The following is a 15,572-nucleotide window of genomic DNA, read 5'->3' on the forward strand; positions in this document are numbered from 1 at the left end:
AGCTGTAGAACGACGTCTTCAGAGTCCTCGTATTTGGCTTGTGCGGCAGTCAACTGGCGTTCAAGAGCCTGCGAATGCGTGTGAGATGATATCAACCATGGCCAATATTACTCGGAAACAAACCTCCTTCGATTTCTGCATCTCAACAAGCTGACTTTCGGTATCGATAAGGCGGGATCGGACCAGCTGGAGCTCAGAATCTAAAGCTCGCTTTGTCTTCTCCGCTTCAGCCAGAGCGGTGGCTGTCTGCGTCAACTGAGCTTGTGCTGATCGTTCACGTTCGAGGAGTGAGTTGTAGCTTTGCTGCAGCGAGCGATACTCTCGATCCAGGGTATCCAGCTCAGCCTTCAGGTTATTGTTGCCCTCCACTGCAACCCTACGAGCATCATCAAGTTCACGGGACAGCTGGCTGACTTGCCCACGTAAGTCAGTGAGCTCCTGTTCCTTGCTCTTCTCGACTTCAGAACGCCGAGTCTCCTCTGTAGACTTCCTTGCAAGCAGCGCACGGAGCTCGTCCAGCTCCTCTTGGAGTTTCGACTGCAGAGCCGAATCGCGTTCCCGATCACTGTGCTGAGCATCGAGCTCCACACTCAGAGTATCAACTCTAGCTTGAAGCTCGGTGATTTGCTTTAGCAACTGTCCGCGCTCTCCCTTCGACTTCTCCAGCTCAGCTGTGAGGCGATCGATAACCTGCTCTTTCTGCTTGATCATGTTCGAGTAGTCAGTGGCAGTCCGCGCCATCTCAGCAAGTTGCTCCTTGGCTTGTCGAGCCTCTTGCTCAAGTGTATCCGCTTTATCACGGAAAACGTCCCTAAAAGATGTTGTGAGTCGCGGGTGCGAGGATGGGTGGCTCGTGAATACCTGTTTCGGGACTCAGCACTGAGTTTATTATTGAGGTCAGAGGCCAAAGAATCCATCCGCTCCTTAGCACGAGCTAAGTCCTGCTCGCGTTGTGCGGCAAGATCCTTGAGCTCCTCAGCAATCTTCTGCAACTCCTCGCGTTCTGCCTTCAAGACATCAGTCTCCTCTTGAGCGATATCCAGCTGCTGATTCAGGTCAGCTTCTCTCCCTTCCCACTCTTGCTGCTCAGCCTCGAGGCGCACGAGATGCTCCGCAGCTTGATCGAATGCCTGCCTGAGAGTCTCATGCTTCTCCTCGCTCTCCTTCTGCATCTTGAGGGCACGATCAAGCTGAGAATCGAGTATGTCCAGATCCGCCTGCAAAGCTGCAACCTCATCCTCCAGCTCTGCCTCGCGTTTCTTGCTACGTTCAAGCAGAGCATCCTTGTCCAGGGCGAGAGCTCTTTCCGCTTCCAGTTCTGTCTCCACCTTACTCTTCTCAGCTTCGAGGCGCATTCTTAGACCTTCAAGAGCCTCCTTTTCCTTCTGCTCCCGCTCGGCGCGCTCCTTGATAAGTACCAGTTCAGCCTCTTTCTTGCGGAGCTCTTCGTCATTCCGAGTTGCGACAAGCAATGGGCGGACCTGCAACTGTGAGTCAGTGACCAATATGAGAGATAAAGGACTTCTACTGAACCCTTGTGTACAACTGCCACCACGGCCAATCTCGGAGCTCGCCATAAACACGAGCATTTCTCTGTATCGTACGAATGGCAACAGCACGATTGAGGATCTTCTTCATCTGCCTCCTTGCAGTCCACTTCCTTGCCACGGCTTGCAATCTGGAGAAGATGTCAAAGAGGAGTGCGTCTCTTCGTTCCTCGAGCTCCGCAAGGACGCCCGCCTTGAAAAAGATCTTGGACGTGCCGATCTTGAAGTTCGCCTTGTCCAGCTCCAGTGCATCGACCATGCGCAGACAGGCCTTACGCCCGTCCATATACCCGCGCGGGATTACGCCAGGCGTAAGCACCTCATAGCGCTGGCGGAACTCGACAAACGGGAGGCGATTGGGGTACCCGAGGCGCGCGATGCGGATGCCTTCCAGCACACCGTTGCACCGCAGCTGGTCCAGCACGAGCGGCACGTCGATGCGTCCGGGTTTCTTGAGCGTATTCGGGACGATACAACGAACGAAGTGAGGCTGCGTAGCGTGGAGCTGTGTCATCAGGCCCGCGAGTTGCTCCTTGTGGCGCTGTCCCACCGTCCTGAATGCGCCCTTCTTGATCATCCGCTTCTTGCCTACCGACATTGCATTGACTTGACCAGCCACGGCCGACGGGCCGTCACCGTACTCTGAGAACAATGACGCGACGTATCGCTCAGAAGAAGATGCGAGAACGCGAGTGAGGTTATCGTTCAACGGGTCCTTGTTCTTTTCCAGCCACCCATCTGTCCTGTACTCGACCCGACCTGCGTAGTGATGTACGATGAAGCCCTGCTCGAAGCGCGCCGGCTCGTACTTCGTGGTACCAGGATGCGGCTCCTCACCTGGCGCAGGTTCACTTGCCCACAGCGCATGGAGCTTGTTGGTGAACGTAAGGTCTGTCGCCTTCGGCATGATACACTCCTCATCAAGCAGACTGAGAACACCGATGGCACTACCGCTAGTCTCAATGAGGTCGATGGTCGGCTGTAGGTCAAGGCCAAAGTTGACGTAGTCCCATTCGATGCCCTCGCGCGCATATTCCTCCTGCTCGAGCACAAACATATGGTGGTTGAAGAATTGCTGGAGCTTCTCGTTTGTGTAGTTGATGAGCAGCTGTTCGTAGCCATTGACGTCGAAGATCTCGAAGCCAGCGATATCGAGAACGCCGATAAACGTCGACTTCGACGAGGGGCGGTCCAGGGCTCGGTTAATTCGATCAACGAGCATCCCAAACGACTTCTCGTAAAGCGTCTTGCAGAGCGCTGCGAGCTCTTCCAGTGCCTGCTGTTGTGTCCGTGCCTGCGTCACCCACTCTCGACCGGCGAGCACGCGGGGACGCAGGACAGCCCTTGTGAACTCGGTCAAAGGTATGCCAAGAAGATGACAAACACGCTCAGCCTGCGATGGATCAGGCATCACTGCATCATCGGATCTAGTAGAGGTGATAGTGATGTTGCCGATGTGTAGGACGGCTGCGACTATGCGAAAGAGGTCGAATTGCTCAGCGGAAGTGAAGCCTACAACGTCCAACGCGTTCTGATTGCACGCGTAAGCATTCTAGCGCCACATTGATGCGATCCATACCTTTAACAAGTTCCACTCCTCGAGATCGTCAATCCCATCGACTTCACGTCGACTCTTGTTCAGGTACTCATAATCCTCTACTCCGCCATCCAGCAACAGAACATCTGTTGCAAGCAATAAGCAAGACTTAGCGAATGAGATTATAAGGAGAGTGCCTCAAACTACCTTTCAAGCTTCCGCCCCCCTCGAGCAACTGGTAGAAGACGTGGAAACTGCGTTCTGCTTCATTCCTGACTACGACACGGCTCTTCTCGAGCAAATACCAGTCGATGTTTGCGCCAGCAATACTTCCATCCGGCGAGAAGCTGATGCGTATGAACTTTCCGAATCGACTCGAATTGTTGTTCCGTTGTGTCTGAGCGTTTCCAAACGCCTCAAGAATCGGATTGGCTTGCAGAATCTGGCGCTCAAGTAGGCCCAACCGATCCCTCGCAGTGAAGCCAGAACCTGTCGAGTTAGTGGACAAACCCCGTGCGCGCTTGAATGCCGCTCTGCTCGGAAGACCCGTCGAAGGCATGACATTGCTAAAAGACGACGACGATGGGATAGTCGGAGACTGTGAGTGGTTCGCCTGTGGCGGGTGCGCATCGGTGGCGATCGCCGCGAGATATTGGATGACCTTCTTCGTGCTCTCCGTTTTTCCTGCCCCAGATTCACCTCTGCGGAAGGTTATGCAGGAACGACGCTTCTACAGGCCAGAAGAAACGTACGTGATCAGGATGCTCTGGTTCTCACGTTCCTCGCCCATGTTAATCCATGCGCGCTCTGCAATGGCAAATATGTGCGGTGGATTCTCATCGCGACGTTTGCTGCGATATTGATGGACGATGGCATCTGAATACAGGGGTAGATTCTGATATGGATTGATGGCCACCAAGAATAGGCCTGAATATGTCTGCGAAAGCAAACGATGTCAGAGCTTAGCTTGCAAGTCTCGTCCATGCGCTTGTATTCAGAGTAACAGAAACGTCTAGTGATAAATTTGACCATCTGCACTTTCAATGTGAGCCGCCGGACATGCCGTCCACCTGTTATCTGCCGTATTGATTCCTTAAGATGAATGCCACGAGACCTTCGGGCTCCATGATCATCGTCTATGGAACCATGCCTATGGACCCCCATGTATGAAGGCAATGGCTTCGTCGTCTCAATCACATCCGCCACTCCCACACAAATTCAAACACGTGCCAACGATACGCAAAGTCTTGAAACAGCGCACCGGTAATAAAGACACGCAGCTGGCGCATGGCCCGCCGCTCACATTGCGAAGAACCCCGGAAGACTGATCGGAGGCCAATTCGCCGGACAAGACTACTCACGTAGATCGCTCCAGAGCCATATCTTAACCGTAGATTGTGTACTACACTAGCTTCGTTCAGGAACGTCAAGTCCGCGATGTCATCGACACGGTCGAACTTGGGCGGATTCATCTTGGACAGTGCATACAACGGCAGCCTGCGGATCTACCATAAGCAATGCTTGTGTCAAGCTCATCTACCACCTTAACAAGAAGACCTCGCACCTCTCCTCCAGAAGCAATAGCGACCTCGCCAACCTCACCTTCCTCCTTGATGACCCAGCCGGCGAGATAGCCGTCCTTGTCGTCTGGGACCCATACCCACTTCTTTTCGTTGAATTCCGCCTGGAGCGCGGCAGCACGCGCTGTCTCTGCGCTCTGCGATGGCCTTGCGACAGGCATGATGTGCCACGCCCTCGAAGGGGCAGAGTACAAGCGGTGAGATGAGGCGAAGGGCTTGGAGACGCCGGCGTCGAACGCGCCGCACGCGTCTCCTTCTTTTGGCAACTCCTGACGGTCACGTGGAGACGCGACGCATGCCACCGCCGAACGCGCTTTCCTCCCTTTCATTCCCATTGTCTTCTTTACTGCTCACTCTATCCAGCCATTAGGTGTGTGGCTAGATTGGATTTACGTTTTAAGACTAATCAAACGCTATTTCTGTATCGCTTTGGTACACAAGCGACCACCAGGGACCCTGAACTAAGTAGCAAGTGGCATCTTGTCGCGACACCCTGGCTTTCATTCAGAAAGGTATCTTCTCTTCATGAATATGCTAATAGCGCCGTTTCTGATGAAATAGAATGCCTGCTTGTGTGTCCATAGGGCTCTTTTTCGTATCCACGTCAAGGGTTCCACTTGCATCCTCGCTTGCTTTCTGACGTTATCAAGTTCTCCGGCTGCTCTGTTTGGAACGCTCTCATCAATTGCTCACGTATTCACTACAATCCAATCTGTAAGCCTCAATACCGAGCATGCTCTGCACGTCTTCTCATGTCCCATCCCAGCTCGAGTCTCCCTTGTGCACTCTCAGGCATGATCATGGCTGAAGGTGATATGTCGATAGATGTCGCACCTCTCTGCTCGCAATTCTATGAGTATCATCCATCTGCTCGCCATGCAGATGCAGATATGGATGACGTTCGCTGGCAGTCCTCCCAGTCCGATGACATCCGGAAGCTACTCGACACTACGCGGCCCTCTACGAAAGGTTAACATTTTCTGAAACACCTGCACTATGCACCAACTAACTCTTACGTAAGGCATACAGCGAACAGGGACCCTCAGCGAGCAGTATCATAATCCCTTCTTACCGGCTCCGCCGCCGGTGTCATCATCGTCATCCAGATCGGCTCTTGCGAGGCGCCATAACACACGCAAATCCTTATCTACGCGCACTGCATCCCCGTCAACCACATCTTCGTCGAGCTCGATGGAATCAGTGAGCAGAGCAGCTAGAGCGGAGTTTGACGAATCATTGAAACTGGTGGTGAGAAAGATGAACTCGAATGCCTACCTGAAGAAACGTGCGATGGAGAAACAAGCAGAGAAGAGCTGGGAGGACGGTGTCGTCGCAGAACCTTCACGCGTGGCTTCTACGCATCTTCACTCGGCTGAAGACGGACAATCTCCACAGCAAACCTCCCTTGCTGCCCCTTCGGTGGATTTCAGCAGGCGTCATGATGCACACGAATACGATGTCACGCTCCGTTATCAACGTGCAGATGCTTTCCAAGGAGACCAAGGAGACATAAGTGTCCAGATGCAAGATGTGGAAGTGCCCGGATTTATCAATGGCTCTCCGACTCAGAAGGATGAGCCACTATCCACGCGTTCCTCGACCTCTTTCACGACTGCTGTTACTCACTTGAGCAATGCGTCTAAGCTACCGACCGAGCGTAGACGCTCATACGGCTCGCATCCTCTCTCAAGCAGCCGAAGCGTAACACAGCAGCCAACCCGCTCTTCCTCTGCGATTTCTTCTGCACCTGACGGGAGACCATCTGTACAGACTCCCATCACTCCTCCCGCCGAGTCAGCACCGGCACCAGCACCATACACCAGGCTCAAGTCCGTGCAGTCCACGCCAGTAGCAACAGCAATCCCGGACCGACCACCCTCCTCTCTCCGTCCTTCCCAATCCGTAGGCACTCATATGCGTGCGCTTGGGATGCGGCCAATCAGCTACACAGCGTATTCCAGCTCTCAGTACGCCCCGCCATCCGTCCTCCCGACGAAGCAGAAGCCGTTCAAGCCGCCTTCCATGCGGTCTGCGCTGACCCAGGCATCGGCCGCCGCCGCATCGGCCGCGATCACTCGTGCGAACAATCCTGCAGCAATGCTGCTGACGCCCGCCGCAACACCCACGTCTCGTGCTCACCAACCTAACAAAGCGCCGCGGGCTCCATCTCCAGGACCTGAAGTCCTCGAAGACGATCGCAGGTCGCCCTCACCTCTGCAGGAGGCCGATTCGAGCTTTGCGGACTTGGAATTTCCGTTCAGTCCGGAAGAGTTGGACGAGTACATGCCGCCTCACGATGATTAGCCAGCAGACCGCATATATGTCAAATAGTCAGTGTCAACACGATGGCACTGCTGCACCGCACCTCCGCAGATTAACTATACCCCCCTACTCCTATCTCAATCCAGGGGTTTTGCAAAGCCTCCAGGAGACTCCGCCGCATATATTCCCAGTAGGCACCATAGCATGTAGAAGTAATTGTGGTTAACATCCTTGTACACTACGTCAGTGCTACATAATCAAGCTGCGCACGAGCGGCGCGATTTTCAAGCCAAGAAACGATAGATTGTGCTTCGGGCGAAATATTTTAAATCGTGCAGAGTCTAAGCCACCGGAATCCCAGCGTACTCGTCATACCCGAGCGCGAGGTTCAAGTTCTACCAACATGACCCATTAATGAAAGACATGGCGAGTTAGTACGTGTGATCGCCTACCTGGAGACATTGTGTTGCAGCACCCTTGAGCAAGTTGTCAAGACCACCCTGACAACATGAAGTCAGTTTCAGAGCAGACATGATCACCGAAAGTGCAACTCACCACGACAACGGCCCGATCGCCCTCGCTATGCACTTGGAACCCACCAACCGTCCAACCATGTTGGTTTTCCACATCAGGGAGCATCGGCACCTCCTGCTTGATCCTAATCAGCTTCTCGCCCTTGTATTTCTTTTCGTAAAGGGCCTTGACATCTCGCGCGCTGAGCTTGTCGCTCAGCGGCATCGACATAATGGAGATGATCCCGCTAAACCACGGTGCAACAGTGGGCACAAATGCGAGCTTGACCTGCGAGCCCGCCAGGTGCGAAAGGTGCCACGCGGCCTCCCGCTCGTGGATATGGTCTGTCAGCGAGTACGGCTTGATCCCCCCGAAGAGGCTTTCGGGAGTGGTTTTAGCGATGGTGGTGGGACGGCCGTCGGGAGCGGGAGGGCCAGCAGTGGTGCCGGCTCCACTATATCCGGACACGCCGAACACCGTTGGCCACGCGCCTTCTTTGACATACTTGAGGAGAGGAGCAATTAGTAGCTGGGACGATGTCGCGTAGCAGCCCGGATTGGAGATCCGTTTTGAGGCGCGGATCGCGTCGCGCGAGTAGAGCTCTAAAGCCAAATAAGAGAATATATTATTACTCGGTAGCCTTTACATGGATGATTGGGAGCCCTCACCCGGTAGGCCGTACGTCCATCCATCCTCGAAGCGATAGTCTGAGCTCAGGTCCACCACCACGCTCCCCGCGTCCCTCGCGCGCCCCTTCGCCCCGCGCTCCACCGCATCCACAAACGGCTTGCACACGCCGTTCGGCAGCGCCATCACCCACGCGTCCACCTCGCCGTCCTTCTCCATCCGCTCGACGTCCTCCATGGAGAGATCCGAGAACTTGATAGACGCCTTAGTGTATGACTCTAAGGGATATCCAGCAAGCTGTCTGGACGAAACATGAGTGAGATTGAGGTACGGGTGAGCGGAGAGGAGCGTGGTCAGAGCTTGACCAGTGAATCCTCGCGCACCGATTAGAGCAAGGCGCTTGGGCTCTGTCGATGGCGCGCTGGCGGCCGTCGCGTAGCTTCTTGACGATCCAGGTAGAGGGCGCCGCGAGAGAGTCGAGTAGGAGCGCACGCCGGCGGCGCTACCACTCTTCGGGGCCGCAGAGGGCCCGACGGGGAGGTACGACCTGCTGATACGGCCGTTCGCCTCGAAGCTCTTTACGATGCGCTCAACTTCGTCCACATCGTGCACACCGTACCAAAAGAGCGTCCTGCCGGCACGCGTAAAGCTCCCGTCCGCGCGCTCGAAGTGCCATGCACGGTTCTCATCGTCCGCGCGCGCAGTCCAGAAGAGCCGGCGGTGGTCTCTCTTGATGGCGTTGAAGACGTTGTCGACGATACCGTTCATGATGCCGCTTCGAGATGCGAGCAGCTTGGTCATGACCGGGACCTCGCCCTCCGGACGAGACACAATCGCCAGGACATCGAGCGGCTCGTCGCCGTATATTGTGTACGGCGTCTCCTTGATCCTGTTCAGCACGCCGGTGACGCTGTCGTCCCCAGAAAGTACGTCAGGGTCGCGATCGTGAATGACCTGACGAACGCGATCCGGGCCAACGGAGTCGATTGAGTTGTGGTGGAACAGCTTGTATCCACGACGGATAAGGGTGCCCGCCCCGCTATCGGTGAATAGCTCCCTCTGCAACATATCAGTGCGGATGACGGCTACGGATGATGTGCGCGGGAGGTGGTCCAGGAGCTCCTTGAACTCCCTAAGCTTCAATTTTGTACCATACTTCACCCATGGCTGCTTCATGAGCTCGTCATACTCCTGCTCAAAGCTGTGCTCAATATCGAAGCGGCACTGAATGTACTACCACGCACCTCATCCAAGTTAATCACGTCAAGCTTCTCTCCAGTGACACCATGGAACAAGCCACCCTTCTCGTTCAAGAACACAATCTTTAGTGGCTCAAGCTCCTTCGCAAGCTCGCCCGCAGCGATGTCAGCGTTGACGTTGAGGATCTGGCCAGACTCGGATTCTGCTAAGCTGGTAAGGATAGGCAAAGCACCCGCCCTGATAGATGCTTCGAGAGGACGCTTGTCCACCTTTGTGATCTTGCCGACCAATCCGTACTTGTCCTTGTCCAGAAAGTCCGCAGTGAATACGCCAGAGGTGATAGGGCGAGCACGAGTACCAAGCTTCTCCAACGCACCAACGAGCTTGAGATTCTCCTCCAGGAACACTCGACGTGCAATCTGGAGCGTCTTCGCATCTGTGGCGTACGCATAGTCAGCTCTCAAGACGGAGGACCTTAGGACAGGGACTGACCTGTGACACGGATACCATCGATGTAATCGGGAACAACCCCCTCGCTCTCAATGATGTTGTTCAGCTGTGGCCCTGCGCCATGCAGGACAACAGGGTAGAGTCCGACACGATAGAGAAAGCTGAGACTCAGAGCAAGCTCATCGATCTCCTCAAGCACCGCGCCACCAATCTTGATGACGGCAAACTTGGCAGGGTTCGAAGCGTCGGAAGAAGAAGAGAAGATCCTCAAATACCTCTCGACCTCGCGCTTGGTGCCAATCGAGTAGAGGAGACGGGTAATGGTATCCTAGTAGTATGTGTCAAATGTAGCTCACGAGGATGAGGTAGACTAGGTGTACTCACTCTGTCTGTCTGTGCAACGGACTGGATGCCTCGAGCAGAGGCAGGGATGGCGCGCCTCACGGCCTGTAAGGCATGACGCCTTCCCGCAACGAGCACTGCTCGTTGGGCCCCTGCGCCACGTAGAGCTACTTTGGTCGCATGGGTGAGAGCATGCATGATGGACGCAGACTGGCCAGAGACAGCTTGGACGAGCGCGAGAGAGGGCGAAGGATATGTACTCGAGTGAACACGGGCTCAATTTGTTCTAAACCTGTCCCCGTTAGCTCCGGGCGCCTCCATTTGACTCACAGCCACTTGCAAAATTGTCGCATTCACTGCCAACGCGGCCTTCCGTCGTATTCACATAATAGAAGACCAGGGTGCCATGTCATTTCGCTACAGGCTATCGAGTGCAGATGAGGAGGCAAGAAGGCGGAATGTATAGTCCGGAGAACGCCGATAGATAACATTTCTGAAGTGGCAAAATGTAACTATTATTTAATCATCTTGTATTAAGCTTAGCACATTGAACTCATCAATCATAATTATAGCCTAAGTATTCCACCGCATTCTGCCTCTCGTTCAGAACCACTACCACCTCGACGATGGCTGGTAACCCTCCCCGACTGGAGCTAGACCTATCATCAAATAGTACCTCGTTTAAACGCTCTTTTGACCAGCTGAACATTGACATAGACAGCAGTATCGGCGAGGATAGCATCGGAGGAAGCAACAATGCCAGTGGGAGCGCTGATAGCGGTGGTAGTGAACGGAACAAACGAGCTCGAAGCGAGAGCGGCTCATCATATGTCGATAGTCCTTCCTTCCTCTCTGATTCTGCTGGACCCTCCTCCGCCCGTAGCCTTGCGAGCACTTCTTCCAACAGCTTGACCGTGCCTACTGACGCATTTACAGCAGTAGCCTCTTCCAGTCAATTGAGCCCGCTTCGCGAAGACAGCCCGCCTCTTGGTCTCGCGCTTCAGAATGTCGGCATCCTACCTGTGACCATGGAGGGTGTAGTCTCAGAGACGCCTCCACCGCCTTCGGGTTCCGCGCACACCACAGCCTCGCTCATGTCATCTTCAGCCACTCAGGAGAATGACCAGTTCAGCAGACTGTCGCTGGAGCGGTTCAATGAGTTTGAGCGCAACATTTCTGCCTTGCGACATTCCGATGATCCCGTGCCAGGTCCTAGTCTACCGTTGCCAGCGCGCCCTCCATTCGTGACCGATGCCACAGCTGATTCACCTGCAATTCCTGATCAGCCGCGATCCACCATAGAAGGCCACCTTGACAATCTAGCTGATTTTGCTGAATATCCCGAATCGTCCTACTCGTTCACACACATTGTTCATTCTGGTCACCGAGATATCGCATCCCCTCCCGTACTACCTGACATTCTTCCACCTTCCCCCTTCCGTGATCTGGACGACCTCTCTTGGTTCAACGACGGCCCGAATAGCAATTCTGGTCGCGAGAGTGCTGACCACGGCGCAGGCAGTCTTTCTGTACAACCGTCTATGTCGTCTACAATGGTCCAAGAGCCGCCCGTTTCGTCCGCTTCCTCCCATTCCTCTGTCCCGAATCTGCTGGGACATGTCAGGGCACTGGGCCGAGTTCGAATGGCTCTCGCACCAGTCCCCGCGCCTCCCGGTACAGAGGATCTCTTGACTGCGAATCTCGATAGCCCAGCTCTTCGGGAAGAAACACAACGTACGCTTTCATATCTCCGCCGCTATCCACGAACATCAGTAAACCATCATGAGCAGATACATATAACAGGTCCAGGCCTCCACAAATCCCCGCGTCTGCCAGATCTGAGCTTTTCCTACCACCGTCGGACACCCTTGGTATGTCAAGCATTCACTCGTTTTCCCTTCTCAACCCTATTCCTCCTCTTCAGATTCTACCGATGCGTACGGCCGTGATCGTATCAGTCCAGAGGAGGCACTCTCAAGGCTGGAAGAGATTGAGAGATCCCTTGAACGCTATCTTAGCGCTGGCCTGCCTGGCGTCGAGCCAGCACAAGGAGGTAAGAGCACATTACTGTCAAGTGTTCCATTCCAACCTGGTGATTGGCTAGCTTCACACCGCTTACTTGGCATGCAAAGACGCCTTTCTAGTTACTCAGGGCTTCTTGGGACAAATTCTCGTATACCACCACCGACAGGACCTCGAGGGCCACACGTCGTGAATGAGCAGAACGGTCCCTGCGAGACCCGCGAAATTGCTCTCATCCGACGGTTCATCATTGAACTCCGAGTGATAGCAAGACAGATGGCCAGGCTACGTGCCACAGAGAATGCCATCCGGAATGGTAGGATGCATTGAAATCACAAACATCTTGTCACTGAATGCTTAGCTTCCCCAGTACTCGAAAGCAGTGCAAATGCATCTGCGACCGCGGACAATGCGGCCCGTCAGCCAGTTACAAACGCGAATCGATCACAGCGTCCGGATCCCCCATCGACATCGTGGCGTCCGACCTCATGGCGTCCTCAAACATCCTCTGCAGCTGATTTGGGCGCTCGCGATTTGGCGAGGTATCGCTACAACACGGGCCCCGGCCCGTCTACCTCGTTGGTGTCCGAGAGTGCTGCTGAACGTCGCCGCATGCTCGCCCAGGAGGCGATCTCACGTGGTCTGGACGTAGAGAGATCCAATATTAGAGAGATCTTCGACAGACTAGTGTCCCCCACCATCCCAGAACACCCTATACCAAGCATGGGAGGCTATTCAGCGTCATTCGCAACACGGTCGGAGCAGGCCAGGGGAATGTCGGACACCAACGATGCATCACGCAGGGGCAGCCAGAGGGGCACTGATGAACGTCGGGACAGAGATCAGCTTGCCGACTGGTATTGGAACACGCCCCATCTGCCGAGTGCTGACCGTCAGCGTGAAGAATCCCGACCCGGTCGAGGAGTTCCTAGTGCTTGGCGGGAAATAACTCATACAGACTTCTTTGATGATGACTTCATGCTGGGTCAGGCTGACCGTCGCGAAGACGTCGGCCCGTCGCATGTTGTCCCCAGCACTAACAATACAGGACCTTCGAATACTACCGAAGACGGCTTTATCTGGGATGTAATCAGCGAATACAGTCCAAATACGGCGGCTGCCTCCGGCGCGAGATCAGCAGAGGCCTCTTTCCGAACCACGTCCCGCCCCTCTTCAGTTACATCCGACGCAGATTATGGATATGTTCACCGTGCTGCTGCGTCCCGCGACCAGCCTCGCGCAACAGCTGCCGACACAACATCTGTGTCGCGCTTCGAAGACTGGGACGGCTCCATGGCATCGTATGTCATGCGTCGCTCGCGCAGTACCTTGGAAGCGACATCTCGACGCAGACAGGACACTCTGGCTAGACTGCGCAGCATGCGAGAGGAGCTGGGTGAGCAGAACGCACCTGCGGTGTCTTTTACAGGCAATGCACGCTCTGAAGAGGACGGAAACGGCTATGACTTCCAAGATGTCTCCGCGACCATTCGGAATGAACGAGCCGAGCGGCGGTCGTCCTTCAGTGTTAACGTATTCGGTTCGTCTCCTCAGCAGACGCCGCAGCAGCCGTCAGCGTCACGCTCCACGCATAGCGTCACGGTGCAGGCGGGTGGCGCGCCAGAAGAGCGTGCGTCGCCTTCCAATGCGCGAAGATACGTTGTAGCGAATATCGATGCGTATCATGATGGGCCATTCAGGGCAGCACTGGAGAGATCGAACCAGTCCGTGCGTAGACGTCCAGGCTTTGAAGGAGACTCGAGCGCTCGTGGTCAGGACTACGGCTCGCGTCCGCCATCGCTGCCTCCTCTGCGTTTCCAGCGGAATTCTATTGCTACCGCTTCGAGCGTTGACTCTCGTCCTCTGGTAAGTCCTATTATACTCTCACGATTGTATTAGAGACCGATAGTTGTTCTTTAGCCTGCATTTGGGACACTTGACCTACCTTCATCCTATCCAGGTCCTCCAACAACTGCACACGAGCATCGTCCAGATCCCGGCTCACGCCATGCTCGTAATGACCCATGGCATGCGCTTGTCGCTCGCAGCATCGCAGAGTCTGCCGAACCATCACGTCCAACGAACACGACAGGAGGCTCTTCTCGGGCCGCGGCTCGGCGCCTTTCCGACGAAGGTACAGGCCCGTGGTCCTCTGTTCCTGCATCAACCCTCGAGCCGGGTGTGCGTGCGCGTGGCCGGGGACCAGAAAGGCGTGCGCTTCTCGCAGAACATCTGGATCGCGCCGTTCAGGCTGCAGCCGAGAGCCCCAACAGAACCCTGCATTCTTCGCCACAGCGCAATGAAGAATCAAACAACAGATCACGATCGGAACGTACCACACATGATTATTGGAGTGACATAACCGACGACAGCTCCTCGACGCGTCCGTGGCGAGATGCTCCTGTCGGTCCGTCGACCGCGCAGTCTCGCTGGAGTAGGCCCGCCAGCAGACCGGTCGTTCCAACCTTACCATACCGCGCGCATATACCCGCTCAACAAAGCAGGACTGGTGGGGTTTCTGGTCCTCCGTATGGCAGTTTGGGCCTCTTCCCCCCTTCTCGGCCTCGTAGTCCAGCTGGTATTCGGACCCGTGAGATCTTTCGGAGAATGCAGGCTGCCACGCCACATGCTGCCCGGGTTGGCAGACCAGGCGAGCCCGACGCGCCTTGGGTTTCTTCTGAGTTCCCGCAGCTGTTGAATCGGTTTGGAACGTTGCGGAGCACTCGTTCGGGTGATTATGTGGTAAGTTTGAACCTGTATCATCTACGTCAATGTTTCTGATGCATCATTGGGCTGTGTTCGTCGTTGCAACAGAGAGACGGGGACTTGGATACCTCCTATGAAGGTCTGCTCCGTCTGTCGACCATAGTTGGCGAGGCGAGACCGCGGGGCACATCTGCTCAAATCGTCTCTTCGCTGCCGAGCGGCGTATACAGGGATTGGGCTATACCTGGTGAAAGTGAAGAGCGTTGCCCTATATGTTTGGATGACGTTAGTGTGATGTTCTGTGCATTGTGCAACGCATCGTCTGACCGTACTACAGTATCAACAAGAAGACCCAGTGCTCAAGGTCACCGATTGCTCACATTGGTTCCATAAGGCATGTCTCGAGGTGAGAGAGTGTGCGCAGATATCATCAGACCGTATGTGTTACTGAACGTTCCATAGCAATGGCTCAAAGGTGCTCGTACTTGCCCTGTATGCCGTGGGACCGTACGTTGCGGTCATCACCATTCAGAGCGCCAGGCAGGTCCAAGCCAAAGCCAAAATCAAGGTCAACAACAACAGGGATCATCTGCCATCGGATCCAGCGGAACTATGAGCGGGGCATTCTCTCATCATTTGGCGGGCTTTCAGGATGACGAGAATGAGGTGTTGATTGATTGGGATGACCTCGATCCGACTGAATACGGCAACGGCGGTGCTCGTCCACCTTGGCGCTCCAGTTGAGAGCTTGGGTAGCCGGACGTCGGGTCGATACGTGTACGCGAG

General features: G+C 55.0%; 5 protein-coding genes across 5 annotated transcripts; 3 read left to right on the top strand and 2 right to left on the bottom strand.

Annotated features, from left to right (window-relative positions):
- Window positions 1-244: 244 nt before the first annotated feature.
- Window positions 245-4,891, bottom strand: LAESUDRAFT_145141 (uncharacterized protein). The gene is made up of 9 exons (XM_040901334.1): window positions 4,649-4,891; window positions 4,446-4,589; window positions 3,837-4,021; window positions 3,292-3,785; window positions 3,127-3,230; window positions 1,534-3,078; window positions 862-1,481; window positions 450-811; window positions 245-391 (listed from the first exon to the last, which is right to left on the bottom strand). Exons 1-9 carry the CDS (start codon window positions 4,823-4,825, stop codon window positions 348-350), a joined length of 3,675 nt encoding a protein of 1,224 aa, XP_040764350.1. The 5' UTR covers window positions 4,826-4,891; the 3' UTR covers window positions 245-347.
- Window positions 4,892-5,146: 255 nt separating this feature from the next.
- Window positions 5,147-6,642, top strand: LAESUDRAFT_749849 (uncharacterized protein; the record flags this gene model as incomplete). Its single annotated transcript, XM_040911579.1, has 5 exons — window positions 5,147-5,176; window positions 5,249-5,378; window positions 5,431-5,633; window positions 5,686-5,864; window positions 5,922-6,642. Coding segments are annotated over exons 3-5 (1,074 nt in total), but the record flags the coding sequence as incomplete, so codon positions are not given.
- A 625-nt stretch (window positions 6,643-7,267) lies between these two features.
- Window positions 7,268-10,256, bottom strand: LAESUDRAFT_759127 (bifunctional acetylglutamate kinase/N-acetyl-gamma-glutamyl-phosphate reductase; the record flags this gene model as incomplete). The annotated part of the gene is made up of 7 exons (XM_040912554.1): window positions 7,268-7,321; window positions 7,379-7,426; window positions 7,482-8,041; window positions 8,108-9,257; window positions 9,311-9,702; window positions 9,759-10,044; window positions 10,101-10,256. 7 exons carry the CDS (start codon window positions 10,254-10,256, stop codon window positions 7,268-7,270), a joined length of 2,646 nt encoding a protein of 881 aa, XP_040764352.1.
- A 205-nt stretch (window positions 10,257-10,461) lies between these two features.
- LAESUDRAFT_145186 (uncharacterized protein) lies at window positions 10,462-14,565 on the top strand. Its single transcript, XM_040901336.1, has 6 exons — window positions 10,462-11,792; window positions 11,849-11,929; window positions 11,983-12,111; window positions 12,163-12,396; window positions 12,451-13,946; window positions 14,041-14,565. Exons 1-6 carry the CDS (start codon window positions 10,685-10,687, stop codon window positions 14,440-14,442), a joined length of 3,450 nt encoding a protein of 1,149 aa, XP_040764353.1. The 5' UTR covers window positions 10,462-10,684; the 3' UTR covers window positions 14,443-14,565.
- A 326-nt stretch (window positions 14,566-14,891) lies between these two features.
- On the top strand, window positions 14,892-15,237 carry LAESUDRAFT_653118 (uncharacterized protein; the record flags this gene model as incomplete). The annotated part of the gene is made up of 2 exons (XM_040904394.1): window positions 14,892-15,071; window positions 15,124-15,237. Coding segments are annotated over 2 exons (294 nt in total), but the record flags the coding sequence as incomplete, so codon positions are not given.
- Between the last annotated feature and the right edge of the window lie 335 nt (window positions 15,238-15,572).

Source organism: Laetiporus sulphureus (assembly GCF_001632365.1).
Source record: "Laetiporus sulphureus 93-53 unplaced genomic scaffold LAESUscaffold_19, whole genome shotgun sequence".
Classification (NCBI taxonomy): Eukaryota; Fungi; Basidiomycota; class Agaricomycetes; order Polyporales; family Laetiporaceae; genus Laetiporus; species Laetiporus sulphureus.